An 18,842-nucleotide genomic window follows, 5' to 3' on the forward strand; every position below is an offset into this window, starting at 1 on the left:
CACTGACTGGACAAGAGGCAATGGCACAAAGTAAAACATGGTAAAATTGATTTGAATGCAAGAAAACATTTTTTTTACTGTGAGGGTGGTCAAAGACTGGAGCAGGTTGCCTAGACAGGTTGTGAAGTCTCCTTCTGTGGAGATGCTAATAACCTAGCTGGACATGCTCTTCAGCAACCTGTTCGAGCTTTCCCTGCTTGAGCATGGGGGTTGGATCAGAAGTTCCCAGGAGAGAGAGGTCCCTTCCAACTTAAATGGTTCTGCAAAAGTTTTGTTGTTTTGTTCTCAATGCTATATTAACTTACTAGTTACACAGATTGACTTCAGTTAAGTTGTCTCAGTATGTGATAGGTTATATTGTGTTCTTCGTTTCCATGTGAATATGAAGTATATCTAAACAATTTGCCTTTCCCCCCCCCCCTTTCTAGGTTCTGGGAACGCCTACAAGGGAGCAAATTAGAGAAATGAATCCAAACTATACTGAATTCAAATTCCCTCAGATTAAGGCACATCCATGGTCTAAGGTGAGTCGATATGAACTGAATAATAAAGACATGTGGGCCGACAGTAAAAATTCAAGGAGTTCAGTTTGTACAGTGGCTTGGTGGCTTTCAATCTGAACTGGGTGCCTTTAAGCTGGGGACCCAGTAACTTTTGATGTAGATAAGGAGAAGGTGGTATTGAAGCAGTGCACTGTGATATCTGTTGGTCTGGGGGTTTTTGAGGTTGCCTACAAGTTTGGGTTTTTTTTTAATAATGGTGCATGTGTTTATAGCAGATTGCAATATATTTAAATCCTGTCATGCTATAAATTAACGTGCACAGAAGACACCTACAAATGAGAAAGTGTTCCAGTGATACCTGTGACATGTAATGCTATCACATAATGGGACAACAAGGGCTGATAGTCACTTTCTTAAGTGGTTCTTTCATAGATACTGTTATCTTTGTACTCCTATAGGTGTGCTGTTGAGTGGGGTTGTCTTTTCTTGGAGTTACTTCTTAAGACTGTTTTTGTTACCTAGCTTTCACAAGGCAACACTATTGTAGTACATACAGACAATATTATAACCTCCATGATTGAAGAGGAAACTGCTAGCATTAAAACAAATGCACTGCCACACAATTAAGTAGTCCTCCGCATGTGGAGGAATGATGGATATTTGACTTGAGAAAGGGTAACAATTATTTAATTAGCCTCTTGGGTGTGGAATAAGTTAAATATAGAGTCTTAAGCAGTTGAAGCCTGGGTAGTTAATGTTTTCTTTTTGCTGCTTGAGAAACGACTGATACAGTAGCAGTATTTTCTCATATCTTAATGGCTCGGGTTTCCTTCTGCTAAGAAAGTAGTGTGCATGCATGGAAGGGTCACATTCCTAGCTGAGCACATGTCCAGGTCAGACTCTTTTGGACCAAACACTCTGTGGTGGTAGAAACTCTACATAAACTAGCTAGAGCTCATTGAGGGTCTTTGTGATAGCAGGCCATGTACCCAGCAGGCACATGCCAGGCCAGGGACTGCAAGTCACTATTTTTGTGATAGATTCTCCAAGTTATGCACCACCTGAATTCTCCCTTTCCCCAGTAATCCCTGGGTTGCATTTCCATATCCGAGTTTATTTCTGTGGGTTGGTTAAGTGATTTGTAACAGTATGAGAGGTCAGTAAATCCAGCGAGGCTTTTAATACCTTACGTTAACAGGGAAAAAAACTAGGGCATATGAAATTCCTGGGAGTTGGTCTCTTCAGTTTCAAATTGCATCATGTTAAAAGTTGTAAGAGTAAGTCCAAAAGCCTTGTAGCATTGAATAGTAGGGTTGCATCTGAATTCCTGCAGTGAAGGTGATGGATTAGAAGGGATTAAATTAATATGCAATGGAGTAGGAGACCAGAGATCTACTGTAGGACAGAGTAAGCATCTAAGCTAGCTATGCAACTGATCATCTGCTTGAATAGGCTTAAGAATCATCTGTATGCACTTGATGGTCTATTAGACCATGACGGAGATCATCTGGCAAATGGGAGCTTCAGTGAAAAACTGAGACTTCCTTCTATTTATATGAATGGGTTTTGGTCGTTCTAAAGGATCACAACTGAAATAAAGTTAATTATAAAGAATTGAGAGGGGCTTGCCAGAAGAACAATTCTGCATTCTCCATTAGGGCACAATTAGTTTTGGAGAGCTGTGCTTGCAACATAGTCATTCTGCACACAACTCTTCCTGACATCGGATGGGTGTAGAATAGCATTTAAACCCGTTTATTACAATTGGGTTACATGATACTTCAGTTATGAGATCCGTACTTTTCTTATTATACAAATGCCAAATTAACAGAGTGGATTATCCAGTATGGTGTTGGCAATGATATGCATCCTCTCAATGTATTACTTACAAAGATCCTTTCCTTTCAACGTTTTGAGCATGTTGAGCCGTGAAAGACTTAAGTGGTAGTATTATGTAGAATTGGTCTTCCTTGCTCAGCTATATTGGTATAACTTCTGATGGCATGGCAGCGGGCACGTGCATCCTCTTGGAGCTTCTGTATCTTAGAATTGAAAAGCATGGGAGAAAAAGCACTTCTGAACTCTGGCTGTCTAATGAGCAGAAAAGAAATGACTGAAGAAATGAAAGTGTGAATGTTTTTTTTGTTACAATTATGTACATAACTAGAGTGCTGCAGGTAGCTGCCAGCTGGACTTGAACTTTCAGCCTCAAATGCACAAACCTTTGCCATTTATAAGCTAAAGAATTACTGAAGATTACAGTAGTTAGAAGGCTGTTACTTTTGTGGACTGGTTATGACCAGAGTACTCAGCAGATGGAAATTAAGGAGGTTTTGTGTGGACAAACTTCCAGGCAGCTAGTTTTCAGCATGTTTGAGAGAGAATTGCTGAGAACATTGTCACTCCCTGCTATAAGCTCTTTGACACAAGGGAGTTCTCCTTGTTGCTTTGTGGTGTTTAATACACCATGGGTATTTTTCAAAGTTGAGGGTTTTGTACGCCCTACTTGGAGTTAATTTCATGCAGTGGAGATGCTCAGTGAAGGTGCATGTCTAGCTGCTGTCTAGATGTTTAACCTCTTTTATGCAGTCTGGAACTGATTGTGTCCAGGCCAATAACCTGTACAAAAGTAAGGTCCGTGATTTGCTCTTCTTTGCTCTTTGTTGGTCTGCAAAAGCGTGTGTAGATCGCAAATAAGAATTTTCTTTGAAAGCTGCAGTACCTATAGGTTGCATCTGAAGTTCTGTGGTGCGGAATTCTGTCAGATGTACTTGGTTCTGGTCTGCTCTCTAGGTATTTCTGGCAGGCATAGGTATGTTTTCCTACTTAGTATCGCTGTGGTGGTGTAATCTGCTACATTTGCTGTTACCTACTAGGTGAAGAATAATGACGGCTGGTGTTGTAGCGGAATGAAATAGGTTCTCGGTTTTTTAAAGAACCGGAGAAACTGAGACTGAATAAACAATATTCCTTCATGGACTGATCCTTCTCAGATTCATTCAGTTTCAGGCTTGAATTGGAATTTTGAGCACAAGTTTTATGGAAATTTGAAGTCTACCTTCATAGATGTATCTTAGACTTTTTAGTAGAAATTGATTGGTATCATCTGAATACAGTATTGATATTCAATGTGATGTAGTATGAAGAAAGAGATCTCAAAGTAACAAGGGTCTTTCTTCATAGATTAGGAGAGAAGTCAAGCTAATGCTCTAAAAAATAACTTTCTATGCTGCAGCAATAATGTGAGTTCACAGTGCAAACTGTTCTCAGACTGGTTTTTCAATCTGTTGACAATTGGAGATTGAAGTACTTTTGTAACTTAAGAGCTGGAATCTCTCATTATAAAACGTAGAGGCCTCTCTCTCCCCTCTTGCCTCCGATACAGCTCTGTGTTGCCCAAGCATGTGCATGTTTTTATACCAGTTACGTGTGTGATGCAGATGATGATGGGAGTTCAGTGTGTCCCTGGCTAGCAAAAGAAAAGAGAATCTGAACTTTCCAGGAATCTTTCAAACAATTCTTCCAAAACAGGTCTTCTCTCTTCTTCCCCTCTGGCACCCCAGCCTCAAAAGGAGGAATCTGGGACATTTTGGTTCTCTTAGGAGGGTGGTCTTCAGAATACCGGAGTGTTTAATTTAGTAATGTAGCTGGTATTTTAATTCAGACCTTCCTTTGTTTTCACTTAGAACAGTTTGTATTCGTAGAGGTGTATCCTACTGCTTGTCTGCCTTGGTCTGCGAGTAAGTAGCATTAGGTTCGAAGAGAAGAAAGGTTTTGCTGGGGTGGGAATATTTTTTGACTGACTGATAACAGTTGGGGAAAAATATGGGTAGACTTTTAGACACACAATCATGTCTTCAGATTTATCTTGGACTCAAAAATCTGTCTTTTTTTTTTTCTTCAACTGTATCAGCTCATCAAATAAAAGTTACTAGCCTTTCTGAAGGCTTTGCTGCTGTTGTTTTTACTAGGTCAAAGCTTTCCTTCTGTGTCTTTCAGCCACCTCAACTCCTTGAGCCTTCTTTCTTCTTGGAAGTGCAGTCTGATCTCTGCTACTAATCTTTATACTTGTTTCTCCTCTTCTCACTAAGCTTCATCTATACTTTATAACTGTGTGACTGGAAAGCCAAGAAGAAAATCTGAGATCAAGTACAAGATTGTACATCACAGGGCTGTTGGAAGTTCAGCTTCGGTGATTAGCTTTCTCTGATGTTTCTGGCCTTTTTGGAGGGAGGCAGGGACCATGGGGTGTCTGACGAAAGGTCCAAACGTGTGCTTCATAAGCTTGTGTTAGATAGGCATTGCTTACCATGGCCTCATCACTGCTGGCCTTTATCCTAGCATTACCTGATAGTACCTTCAGATCTCAAATCCTCTGGGTTATGAAAAACAAAGACAGTGCTGTGATTATTTCCAGAAATACGAAAAATGTCTGTCTGTGACAGCCCGCCTTTCCCCTTGCATCCAGCTAGTAATCTCATTTGAGTAAGATTGTAGTAAATGTAATATAATTATATAGTTTAGGCCTCTTCTAGATGGGGGAGATGACTCATTTGGATTTTCTTCCCCACCCAAGGATACTTCCACATGTTTGCCGGTAATGGCATTGCAATGAACAGACTTATCTACTGAGTTGCAAGCATGCCCATGGTTCATGATGGCAGAACAACACAGCAGGCTATATCAGTAAAGGCTGTTTTCTTTAGTCAGATCATAACCTCTGCCTTGTCTCCATTGTATGGACATGGAAGCAGTTTCCATGGCAGGCAGCTCTTTAAAATGGACAGTGCATCTCTTCAGTCTGCTGTAGTTTAGTGCCCTTTGTTTCTCCTGTTCTGAAGATACTTGCAAGATTGTTCACACATGCAAGCACTTTTTAAATATACAGTTGGTGATCTAAGTTTGAGTGTACTCTAAAGAATGGCGTCTTTCACCATCCCCAAATCTATAGCTAGCTCTTGTCTGAATCATAATTTCCAAGTCAGTGTCAAGACAGAAAAAGACAGGAGTCACTGCCCTTCTGCAGTGCACTCTTGTGGATGAATACATGCGGACTTCTCTGCAGCACTTGGCCATCACAATAAAGTTGCAGCAGATTAGGGCAGGGTCCCTCCCAACTTCATCAGTGCTTTTTTTTTTTTTTTTCCTATTTATACTGTTCACAGCACTCTTCTGTCTGTGTCTTAAAGCCAAATTGTTATAGCAGAGGAAAACTGGCCTAAGATGAAACCTCAGGCTCTTGCTCATCCCTTCTAGCACATTTCCAAAGCAAGTGGCCACTCCTAGCTGCAGCTGAAGTTGTGCAGAATCTCAGTTGGTTGTATAGAGTAGCTTTGGATAGTGACTTTAGGATCCATATTTCTGCCTATATTGTGAAAGAATTTCTGCTAATATTAAAAAATACTTGGCAAACATTTTAGTCTGAGTATCCTCTGTGTGTGTGTATTCTTTGTATATGTTTTACCATACTAATCACTTTTCCTTGAACGTTGAATTTTTCTGTGCTTGTAGCAGGCAGTCCTGTCTTCCCCACACTCTGGGACTGGGAGATAAAGAGTCTGGTGTCTCTCATGAGCATGTTTTTCCACCCTCCAGAATCAGTTTCATGTCTTCATCCTGCTCTCCTGGTTCTTGTCTGGTTTTTAAGCAGATTGTTTTGCTTGTAATGCTTCCAAAGTGACTGCTCATACTGTAGATTTGAGGAAGAATACCAAACAGTAAAATGGATAAATAGACAGCTCGTTTTGTCACTTCTAATTATAACTGATGACAAAAGAAAGTGAAAATTCTTTTGTCAGAAATCTTGTAAGTGGACTTGCATTTGAATTAAAGCTGAAAATGCAAACTCTTCTTCCAGCGTTTGGGGTCTACTCTTTTGTAGACCTACAAAGGTACAGTGGAGATGAGATGATGCTTTGGGTGCAGTTTCATAATTGGCCTAAGTTCATCATGGAGCAGGGTCAGTTCTCATCCTCCCACCTGTGTATTCCTGATGCCTCCCTCCTGCATTATTGTTTGTGTAGTAGCAAAAACCTCTTGAATAACACCAATGTTCAGGATTTGATCACCTTTGTTACCTGGCTGACCATTCAGCCCCAACCGCAAGTGTTGGGACAAGGGAACAGGGCAGATCTTGCGTGGCCAGGAGAAGGGCAGAACTGTCTTTTCCAGTGTGAACTGGAGGTGATTTGTGCCTGTTGTGAAACCATGCCCTGACCTCTTTCTGAAGAGTACAGTGCTGTTTTTCACTTGGTGTGTAATGACTTTCCAGGCAAAGAGTGAAAACAGTTCTGCTGGAGACTAACTTAAAAGAAAAAAACCCAAGGTTTTTTTTTTCCTGGCAAGTTCATGTATCCCAGCTCCTTTTGTAGGAGTAATTATTTTTGACAGTGTAAATCTCTTAGCTCCATCTAAAGCATGAGAAAAGAAGCCAGGTGTGTTGGGTGGTAAATTACCCTGCCTCTGCCCAGTTTGTATGCAGTAAAGAAAGTACTGCTTAACAATAAATGAGTGAGCACTAATGTAACATTAAGATCTTATTTGCATCAGTGCAACTATGGAAATCAAATGTTAAATTTAACATGTCTTTTGCAACGTACCATCTGTTTAGCCATCCCATTGCAACGCATCTGTCTAGGCTGTTCGTAGCCACTGTCCCATTGAGCCTGAGAGCACTTCCAGAGCTAGATTTTTGGGGATTCTGAGAAGGCGAGCTGTTTTGTTCTGCTTACTTTGTTGCTTTCCTTTAGAACTTGATAGAAGCAGAGCCCATGCACTGGATAATAAATGCTAGCTCGTTCTGTCCCTGCCGGGTCCTCAGTGGAAGGAGCCCAGTAACAAGTGTGTGGTCTCAACAAGAAGTAGCTTTGGAGACAGGTTCCTGGTCCTGTTCCCAGTTCTGTGGTGGCTCATTTCTAAATCACTTAACCCTTCTGTCTTTATTTCATTTTCCCCTATCTGTGGTAGTGCCACCTGACAAGGATTTTTGACTAATGAGGTGTTTGCTATTTCTGAACTGCTTTTTAGAAAAAATGTAGGGAAATTTAATCAGAGAGGGAAGTTATGGGGCTTATATATATTTTAAAATAATTTCCAACACCAGTGGCTCTGTAGTGGACATTTTAACCTTCATTTGCATCACATGAGTTTTATGCACTTCAAAATAGCCAAATGGCGTATTTCAGAAATCCCATTCTGAAATTCTCAGGCTCGTGGAACAAGACTGGTCCCAAGGGCAGAGCTTCAGGCGCAGCGTTGGGTTTCCTTGTGTCAGGTGGAGCTCGGTGCCAACATTGCGCTCTCACATGTGTCTCTTCTCTCTCCTTTTGTGTTTATTAATGTGTCATGTTTATCATAAGGCTTATTACGTTAAACTTGCCTGACAGAAATATCGCTTCATGTCATAAAGTCATGGTAATTGTATTGTGCGACTGCATTTTTAAAAAGTTGATTTGAGGGTTGTGTCCTACATCTGATGACTTTGATCGCTTGCAAACAGTACAAGATTTTGGTTGAAGGGAGGAGCTTTCTCTCTTACCTAATGTTCATGTGCCATCAAAAATGTGCTTACAAACCGAAAGGAGATGAGCACAGACTGTCAGCCTGAATCAGTGGTGTGGGTGGTTCTTGGCAAAGCGAATGAGTCTCTGAAGCTGGTGAGGAAATTTTTAACCGTGGTGTCACAAACTTGATGTGTTAGCAACAGATGTCATTTTCATAAGCCTCTGCTCTCTTAGGGATCACAGCATGCAAGCCGTATTCACAATCTGCATGCAAAACGCGCAGTGGTTGATGGCATGAAGTCATGTCTTTTAATACACACTGGCTAGAAGAGCACCTTGGTGTAACATTGTGAAACTTTGGCTTTGGGGCTTAATTAGACCAAGATGACGGAGCTCCGTGTTGTGCATGGAAAGTCTGTTTGAAGAATGTCAATGAACTGAAAGTCAGAGCAACCATTCTGTTAAAACAATACTTCGCTCTTGCCCCATGTGGTTTTATTTGAGAGCTGAATGCTGATGTGTGTGAAGTGAAATAGGAGAATCCTGTGCTTTCCATCCTTTTTCTTTCGTCTTCCTGTGCGTGCAAAAAAAAATCATAAAATTCAGAAGGGGCGTGAACTCTGCTACACTGGTAGGAACTATTTCAAGATAAGATAAAATGTGACTGCTCTGTTAGTGTGCAAAGACTTCATCTAAATTGAAGTCACTTGGGGATGAGCAGCATAATGCAACTAGGTCATTTAAGCCTGGCAATCATTTTTGAAATGTTGAAGATGGTGGTGATACCAGAAAAATGAAGGGGAAGTAACATACAAAAAAATCACATTGATAGCAGTGTAACTTAGGAGAGAGGAGAGTGTCTGGCCTTGCTGTGTAGCTGTTACGGTCTGTCAGCATTTGAGCATCACCAGCATGCCTGAACAAAGAAAGAACTTGCACTGGTCCCTCAGCTTTTTGGTGAGGTGTAGATTTACTGGGATCTCAAGGGGTGCGGGGGGGACCCAAAAGCTGTGGTTTTGGATGAGTCTGCATTTCCATTTGACATGATCATTCAGAGATTTTTTGTAACTCATCCAAAAAAAAAAACCCCAACAAAATAAAAACCCAGCAACCTGGGTCTCAGCCTGAAATTCATTTGCTTTGCAGAAACAAGAGGTTTTGAGTTATGCAAGTGCAAATTTTCCTTGAAGAATATTGTATGTAAAGCCTTTTTTTTGCATTTGTTTATCTCCAAAACAGGTTCATTTTTTAAAATGTAAACTTGAGCCTTCGGTCCCTCCTGTGGACAAATAGCCTTGCACAAGGTCTTGTTTCATTTTAGAAAAATGAATTGCTGCGCCGGTGGGGTAGTATTTGATTGCTTTAAAAGTTCCTGTCAGTGTTTTATTTTTGTTTTTCATTTGTGGACTTGCTGTGCCTTTTGCCCGGCCATATTTAGTCTGCATACTAAATGTTAGTCCGCCCAAACACTTTACTTTGTGCTTTTTTCCTTTTTTTTTCTTTCTCCTTTTTTCTTCCTTTTTTTATTTTTTTTTTCTTTTGCTTTCACCCAGATGTATTTTAGACTGAGACAGACTTTGCTCCGATGGGCCGGATTTTAGTCCGTGCACTAAATTTTAGTCCGCAGACTAAAAATAATCCGCGGATTATTTACTAAATCAATTCACTCACCAAGAACTACAGAGACCTTAATCTCCCACTGAGCCATACACGCGAGGGGCTTCACGGCTCAGAAGTCCCGCTGTCTGTCCGTCCTTCCACCCCTTCCCACCACGGAGTGCCGGCCCAGCATTGCTTTGGCATCGGCACCCCGCGTCATGGAAGTGCTGGTGTACCCGTTGCCGCGGGCGGCAGCCACTCGTGTAGTTCTCGGTGGGCGAATTGGGCAGCTTTCCCGGTGGAACTGCGTTGAATGGGAAGAGCTGAAAGACCGCAGGGGTTTTCGCTTTTATTTCTTAGGGCGTTATTCAAAAGGGAGGCGGGAGGGGACAAATTGAGGGGAAAAAAATTTCTTAAGTAACGGGTGCGACGGGTATGAGGGGGAATAAACCCGCAATAGAGAGAAATTAAGTCCATACCCGCACTCCAGAGGTGGTACGTCCAGTTCCTGAAGAATCCTAAAGAGATAACGCCAGCAAACAAAATCCAGTGGCGGGGGAAGTCAATCCAAAATGGAGAATAATCCGCGGCGGCCTGAGGCACTCGTAGCTCGCACAAATTAAAAGCATCCAAATTCGAAGTACAGATCTCGGATTTTTACTCTCTTCAGCACAAATTATAAATTGCTAGGGGGTTGGGTTTTTTTGGAAAAAAAACCCAAAAGAACCCAAAAGTATACATTGTGTCTCTAGGACAGATTTACAAATGGGATACACCTTTGGGGACAAATTAATCTGGCCCCATTGTCTGTGGACATTTATATCCAGGACCAAGGACTGAAAATTCTTTATGATGGGAATTCCAATTACCCTTTTAGTTCGAGTTAGAGTTTTGATTTCAATTTTTTTTATTTTTTTAGTAAATGCACTGGCATTGGAACATAAATTTAATATAAAAATGTTTCTATACTATGCCTCACCATTGCACAATCGAATTTTTTTTTTTTTTTTGGCATACACTGTGGTGAAGTTGGACTTGCTGCTATGGAGACTGATGTTTAAAGTTTCTAATTGTATAAACATTTTCTATGTCCCCCACACCATGGATTTCTTATAATATTGGCTATATTTTTCCTTGCTGGACTATTCTCTTTTGGATTGACTCCCCCTGTTTGGATTATTTCACTGCATTATCATCTTTAGGACTCGTCAGGAACAGGACATTTCACCTCAGGAGTACGGGTATGTACTTAAAAATTTTTTCAAATTACTAGGTCTAGCCTTGGGGGAAAAAAAAAAAAAGAGAAATGCTAGAAGTGGAATATTTGAGTTCAAACAATATCCTTGAGGCAGCAGCCAGGCAAATGTTGTAACACAAGGCGATCGAGATGAGATGGGCAGAGACCTGTAACTCACTTCATGTGTTAGTCACCACTCGTTGCAGGGGGAGGCCATGTGAGGTCTTCTAATTTATTTTTTATTTTTTCCCTCCCTGGTTTGAAGCTGTTAGGGCAGACTTTGGGAACTGCCTACCCCAAGTAACTAATTTCTGATCTAAAGGTAGGCTGAGTAGTTCTCAACAGGGTTTAGGAAACAGATGTTAAAGTTTCGCTGACTTGAAAATGAGTTTGAGAGTGGACAATAAGAGTATTCCTTTTACAGATGGCAGATTTGTGACCGTCTGCCTACTTAATTTGCTCAAGATAAGGCCTTGTTGTCTTTGCCTTAAGGAAAAAAAAAATTATTTTTTATTTTAAATCTGTAGAGTAGCTGATATATGAGCTTTCTTGAGGGAAAACCACAGCTAACAGTGAAGTACTTTGGTTTCAAGCTGTGGCAGATCAAGCTTGTTAAAACGTCAGTGAAAAGGTGCATGAGGGAGACCTCAGTAGTTTTACCGGATTTTAAATACCAAGTGACTTCACTTCTGTGGATTTACCTCAAGACATACTAATTTGTGCTACTGATCATGGGGTTGAAAAAAAAAAAAAAGAAAAGCTTTTTTTTTTTTTTTTTTTTAGTGCTTTCCTCCCTCCCTCTCCCCCCCCCCTTAATTGGAGACAGTCTTAGATTTTGTGCTGGTCAGGCTGTGACTTGGGAGTGATAGTTGGATCCACTTAGCTCTGTCATCAGCAATCCAAGCTCTGCAGGCAGCGGGCACAAAGCAGCTTCTGCTGCCCCTCCACATGGCTGTACATTGACAGCACAGTGGTCAGCAGAAGTTCTCCACCAGCAGTGTTAAGCTAAACCCTTTTCTTTTTTCATTATAGGCCTCGTGCAAAAACTTTTTTTTGGTTTGTTTTGCAATAAGCTGGTAGTAGAAATAAATTCTGCTCTTTCAGTACCTGGCTCTTTGACTCCCTGAGTCAGGATTCCATGCCGCACAAGTTAGTACAGCACGCACTGCAACAAACCTGGGTGCTCCTGAGCCAGCTGGGCACCAAGGGGATAAAATTTCAGTCCCTGGAGAACTTAGAATTTGTGTTTGATTCTCATTCACAAAAGCATATGTCTTTGGTTTTAAACCTACTTAAGGAGTGCCTGTGCAAGTTCCTCATCTGCAATTAACTAGCATGTCATGCACTGGTGTTTTATTTTTTTCCTTCTTGGTGCTGTGTGGCTTGGGTTCACTTGCACTGGTGCAAAAGCATTTTGGGTTAGCTCAATTTTTACCAAAAATGCTGGCATCAGAACTTAACACTTGCACCCACCCCACTCCCTTTTCCCCAGCCTGCATATCACCTGGAACATAGTGAGACACAAGTGCTTGAGGAGGCCATCCAGGTCATGTACATGATTAACTCATATTTTGCTTTTGGCGTAATGAGAAAGGAGGATGGGGGTATGATTAGTGGTGGGTAGAACCGTTCTTAGAGGTTTAAAACAAAACTGCAATGAAGAGCCCTTTTTGTAATCACTCACAATAAAAATCTGTTAGAACAAAATCGTTGGTTCTCTTGATGCAACTTTCAGCTGTCCTTACAAATACCAAATGTGCAGGAATTATCCCAATAAACTTACGGGAATGACTTGCCAGAATAAGGTCACGGAAGGAGTAACTTGCAAATTAGAGCTAGACATTTCCTGCACCCCACCCGTGCTTTCTTTGTTGTTCTCCAAAGTTGAACAGCAGCCTCCATAGCAACAATCTGACCTGCCTGCCTGTCCATGTTAGTAAGACTTCATTCACTAGCCAAAAAAAAAAAAAAAACCCACCAAAAAAACAAAACCCAACCCCAAAACCATAGCGGGGCCTTATTCAATTTTTACATTCAGTGAATCCTGCTCATTTGAACCATCCTCCCCATCTTCACCCCATATGCATGGCTGGTAGCACCTGTGTGTGTTTGTCATGATTTTTTGAATGAGTTTACTCTTCATTCTTAAAGTTGTTTTTCTGAGTGTGCTCTCATGAAGTCTATTGCTGGCATTGCACCTTCACTCCAGTGCAAGACGTTGCAATTAACCCTTTCTCAACCCCAGGAACTGGATTTTCCCATCCTCACTGGAGGACTTTGATTAGCACAAACCACAAGTTTGTTCCAGCTTGTTGGGCAGTGAGAGGTTTAATTGCTCTGACTTGCTTCTGGTCAGCAAAGAAAAGAAACATACCCAGACAACCTGTTTTTCCTTGCTTGTTTTTTTTTTTTTTTTTGTTTTTTTAGGTCTTCCGGCCCCGCACTCCACCAGAAGCAATTGCGCTATGTAGCCGTCTGTTGGAGTACACCCCCACTGCCCGCCTGACTCCCCTGGAGGCCTGTGCGCACTCTTTCTTCGATGAACTACGGGACCCAAATGTCAAGTTACCAAATGGGCGAGACAAACCTGCACTCTTCAATTTCACCACTCAAGGTAGCCTGTGAGCATTGAAGGATCCCTTCTTTAGGAAGCAGCACTGGGATAAATGTTCACTGTAATGCAGGTGTCACTCCTTCTAAAAAAAAAAAAAAATCTCTGAGCAGGACTGAGGTTATTAAGTGGTTGCATAACCAGCTGTCCATCTCAAAAAGAGAGGAAAGGGACTTGGAGAAATGGGTTATGGGATTTTTCAGATGCCTGGTGCCTTCAATTCAAATGTAGTGCAGGGGACCAGGGGTTGTTACTGTTGGATTATATCAAGAAGGCTTACATTTGCAGTTCAGTGTCTGCAGCCTAGCTGATTGATTTGTGTCAATGGACCGTGGAGATCAGGTTATTGTTTTGGAGATGATCCTTCTCTTTCATACCTGAAACACCATAGCAAGGAGTAATGCATATTAGGTTTGGCAGGGAAGTTTGTAGTGTTGCTGCCCATTTCAGTTCTGGATGCAAGATAAATACAGAGGCTTTAGTGTCCAGATTTTGTGATGTACAGTTCATCTGGCATTACATTGACTCAGTCATTTAGAAACAGTAAAAATGACGGACAACTAGCTTTTTTTATTTGAAGCCGGACTGGTATCAAATTTTAAAACCATTCATGTGGTTTTTTTTTCCATAGAAGTCAGAAATGTAAAAGTGATATCCCCCATAGAACAGTTTTGCCTGCCAAGACAGGAATGTGAGAAGTGTGGCATACAAATATGCTAGTAATTAATTTTGCGGCACTTTTTTTTTAAAGTGATTAGCTGCCAATTCTCACCCTTTGAGCAAGAATAGATCTGTGTGCATTTTCTGTTGAAAGTCTGAAACACCTTTTGGTTCAGTTGGCATCAATATAATTTTTCAAACTCTTCAGTGCATGCAATGCCTATCTGCCAAAATGTGAAACACAGCACTCTCCTTCAACATGTGGAGCCCTTTTATTTAAAAAAAAAAAAAAAAAGGGGGGGGGGGGAGCAAGGGGAGAGGGGCAGAAAGCTTATGTCTGTACAAATTAGTATTTTTAAGCTGTCTGGAAATAAATTTTTAACTTGCTTTGAGTGACTGCCTTGCAGAAGGTAAATACATTGAATATACTAAAACATTTCCAACCATGAACACCTTAAAGTATTCAAGAAAATAGCTTGTGCTTCTGGGCACTGTCCTCTGTGCTGATTCTTGCATCTGTTGTTTTGAATTTAGTAGTTATGTTGCAGGTACTTTCTTGTTACAGGACTCATGGATTGCGTTTTCTTTCCACTCTAAGGCCATCTTCAGTAGCTAAGATATTTTTGATCCCAGTATCTTAATACAGCTTCACCCCTGTTTGTTTTGAAAGTATTTCTTATTAATTGTTTCTTAATGATGTTAAGTTTGGGCCTGTCTACTACATGAAAACAAAGATTTTAAAAAGGGTTGAAAAGCTCTATAGCGAGTCTTTTTAAAAATCCTTAGGGGAAAAATAAATGTATGCATTGGGAACATGTCCCTCATTTCCCCCCATGCAGTGTGGGAACTGCTGAGTAAGCTACCTTAACACTCAAGCAAATTTAAAGCTCCTCTTTTGCCATCAATAGGAGCTGATGTGCTCTCCCCTTGCACAGTGACTCATGGGAATGGCAAGAGACATCTGTTCCAGTGGAGCAGTTTCCTTAAGATTCAAAAAAGCAGATTTCTGTCATTGGCAGGTGCCTGTGTTACCATCTAAAAAGGGAAGGCAGGACACAGGCTGGTCAGTAATGCATTTCCACATAAGCTCTGTTGCAGGTGACCAGCCAAACTAAAAAAACCAACCAAACAAAAAAACCCCAGAGTTTTTTAAAATAAATAAATACTTTACTTAGCGCAGTGATTTTAAGACCTTTGTAATTAATAAAGGTGCAGCAGTGAGTCTCATTTAGCAGCAGTCCTGATTACAACCTCAAGATACACAAGAAGCTTTTGCTCCTCCTATGACCACTGTGCAGTCCTCACTCTTTAGCCAAACTGTGCAAGATCCTGTCAAATTGGCTCGTCCAGCACAGAACTCCCAACTGGGAAATAGATCAGGTCATTGAAAATCAGATGATGACTCGTGTTAAGTCATCTGGTAATTTAAAAAGTAATGAAAGACATCCTTTTGTTTTGAACAATATTTGTTTTCAACAGACAATATTTAGAGGTGTTTTATTTGGCTGTATCCAGTTGCCTGAAACCCATGAAGTAGGAGGTAGCTGCAGAAGGCTTGAAAACAAAACCATTAGAAATAACAACATAAATCTGACCATTAATGCATTGAATTGATTTTCAGAAAGTACCTAAGCATCATACTAAATCTGCTGATCTTGGGCACTGATGCTGCTCAGATACAGTTTAGGGGAAAAAAAAAAAAAGTGGTGAGAGTACATGGAAGATAAAGATCATGGTCTTTGGCTGCCAGCAGTAGTTGTGGGGCATGTAGGTACTTTATTGTAGGGATGAGATCTGTTGGAGGGAGCTTTATCTGGTCATTCTTAATGTCTTGCCTGTAAGTTTCCCTTAGTATTTAAACAAATGTTATATGCTAGTTGGGGTTTGAAAAAATTATTTTGGCCAAGGAGGTACCTCCACTAGCCACAAAGCTGCAGGTCAGTGGCTGTTAGACCTGCAAGACAGAAGGCACAGAAAGCAATTTTTCTCTTAGAAGCTGAATTTTCAAACAATCTGTGAAATGACTACCATTTTCTAAACTTCTTGTAACGTGTCGGTGATTGTGCTGAGTCACAAATGTTACTGTCACTCCATGTTGGCCATTAAAGACTGTAAAATTCTTCTGTGATTCAGCACTTAAGTATAGTTATCATGCTTCTCAATGACAAACAACTTTTTTGCTGAAGTGTGGGGGGGTTTGTGGGGTTTTGGGAGGGTTTGGTTTTTTTTCTAAATGAGCCTGGCTTGTGACTTTTAAAAAAAATTTTATATATATACACACCCCTTCATTTCTAAACTGTTTCAATGTGACCAGAAATCCTTAGTGTGACCATCTGAGTGACATCTAGGGTTTTTTTTTTAGACAGAGTATTTCTGCTCAGGTCATGTGGAGGGGGGAAGAAAGGAAAACAATGAAATTTGTGCTGCTTCCAGCACTCCTCTAGGTTGAGGAGAAACTGCTGGAATTACTTGAGTTACATGGAAAGTTTGTTCTTGTGACAAAGCAAACATGATACAAGACTGATTTTTCTAGGGGATTCTGGAAGTGTTGATACATCAAACGTAATGATACTGAAAAAGAGCACTGTACTGTCTCCGAACACCAAGCATTTTCTTGTGTTTCAGGAATGAAGATGATCTGGTGTTCTAGTAAAACTGGACATTTTCATTCCTCCTTATTGGAGATGTAAACTGGCTGCAAATGGCATGATTTGATGATCAGGAGAAAGCCAAAGGTGTTCTCCCAGCTGATGTGAATGGGAGTTGGGTCTCACAAATTAATTGAGATAGCTGCTCTGTTCACATCATGGTATTGAAAAATTTTTCCGGATTGCCTTGGTCGCAATAGCTTCTTGTAGCAGTATTGGTTGTAATTAACCCAACCTTCAATTTCAAGTTTGATTTAGATAAGCAGGCTACAGTTCAACAGCTTGTCCAAATATCGTGTTGGAAATCACTGAGAACAGAGGTTCTCAATGCTTTGTAGACTGCAGGTACCACAGGCCAAGCTTTTTTTCCCTTAGTATTGACGTGTCTTATCCTTACAGATGGGATAGATGCAAAAATATGGTAGAACAAAAATTCAAACAAGTTCTCAAGCAAAGCTACTATTAAACTTCAGCCAAAAGAGTTCAATTTAGTTTGGCTATTTGTTGTCTGAATTGATCTGCTTCTCTAAGTGAAGCGTCAAGACACTTAGAGCATGCTGAATTTAAAAAACTTTATACCAAGAAAGATAGTGTGGGGTTTGAGAAGACAGGAACAAGATCAGTCTTCTAGTCTCTATGCAAGCTCTTTAAGGTGGCTTCAGAGAAATGGTTGCGCTTGCCGTAAAAACAACAGAAACTGGTATACTTGCCATAATAGATGCTGCAAAAGGAGATGTTCTGACGGCATTAGATGAACATATAGGAGGAATGAGAATGGGGTTCAAGTGCCATTGCAAAGGTGATGTTCTGTCAGATCAGCTGGTTCTTTGGCTACAGTGAAGCAGGCAGACTATAGCTGCATCCTCAAGGCATCGCTTAGCACCACAAGGTAGCAAATGTCATTTGGTTTCCTTGGCATTTTAGCTCTGCTTTTGTTTGGGTCACAGCCCCATATTGCTGCCAGTGATGTGCAGAAAATAATGCAGGGATGATAGAAACTTTCAAAAGAGTGAGGTAAACAGCAGATTCCCAGTAATAACAGATTCGAAAAATAGCTTTGGAAAAAATACTAAAGGAGCAACATTTTCTAGCACAGAGCAGCTAATACCCAAGATAATATTAAATTATAGATTTATCACTGGTGTTCAGCTTTGGCACTTGAGGATTCATGTTTCTTCAGTTTATTTTTCCATTTAAAATCGAGACCTCTGAATTCTGGATTATATTACAAATATATGAATTCTGAATTACTTCCACGTGAATTTGAGGATCAGTATTTCTACAAATGCTGTGAGTATTGAGGCTCTCTAGAAGGACTAGCTAGGTCTGCTTAGACCTGAGTGGAGTATTACAGGATAGATTGGATGGGTTGCAGGTAATGTAGCAACTTCTGTTTGGTTCTAGGCTGGAGCTTGTGTTCGTAAGTGCTGAAAGGCAGTCTCAAAATGTGTAGTAATAAGAGGCTTGTAAGCAGGTGAGTCTTCTGCATCTTGCCCTCCCAGCAGTAAAGAAACTTAATTTAACTTAATGGAGTGGGAAAAAAAATTGCCAAGTAGACTTCTGATCCCTTTAGGCCCTAAGTTTAAAGCTCATGTTAAAGAAAAGGAATAGGCTCTCAAAAAAGAGCCCAAATAATTTAAGACTCTGCAAAACTACCTTACAGAACCCATGGCATGATTTGGACTGGTTTCTGTACAGCCCTTGCTATCTGGAGGTCTTATGTAAAAAGCTGTCCATTGTAATTTCTCTTCCAGATGACCTTCTAGAGCTCCAGAAGTCATCAGTCTCTTTCTGTGAGGGGACTGTTCACATCCTTTTCACCGGACGTTGCTTCCTCAAGAGATAGTCAGTCACTCCTGTTTCTGAAACAAACAGGACCTGTCTTGTCTCAGCTCAGTCCCACATTCTGAGGCACTAAATTCTCTTGAAAGGGTGCCAGAAGATTGTCATTTAGCAATGTGTTGCCCTTAATCCTCCCACCGTTGTGGCTGTAAGATGCCTATTTCTCATTCTCATACATATTGAAGCTATTTTAGATTTGGACCCTAAAAGACATGACTATGTTTTCCTTGGTTAATGTCT

General features: G+C 40.7%; 1 protein-coding gene across 4 annotated transcripts in view; it reads left to right on the plus strand.

The window, feature by feature from the left end:
- The window catches only part of GSK3B (glycogen synthase kinase 3 beta), a 156,445-nt gene that overhangs the window by 126,581 nt on the left and 11,022 nt on the right, over positions 1 to 18,842 (plus strand). For 2 of the 4 annotated variants that reach the window (XR_008575514.1, XM_054813643.1), the window contains exons 8-10: positions 429 to 524; positions 10,807 to 10,845; positions 13,269 to 13,455. Coding sequence is in view for 2 of the 4 variants with exons in the window: in XM_054813643.1 (XP_054669618.1) it covers positions 429 to 524; positions 10,807 to 10,845; positions 13,269 to 13,455 (322 nt within the window). In the remaining 2 variants the exon portion in view is untranslated. The remainder of the gene's footprint in view (positions 1 to 428; positions 525 to 10,806; positions 10,846 to 13,268; positions 13,456 to 18,842) is intronic. The other 2 variants (XR_008575515.1, XM_054813644.1) reach the window with 1 other exon arrangement.

This window comes from Grus americana, chromosome 1, assembly GCF_028858705.1.
Source record: "Grus americana isolate bGruAme1 chromosome 1, bGruAme1.mat, whole genome shotgun sequence".
Taxonomy (NCBI): domain Eukaryota; kingdom Metazoa; phylum Chordata; class Aves; order Gruiformes; family Gruidae; genus Grus; species Grus americana.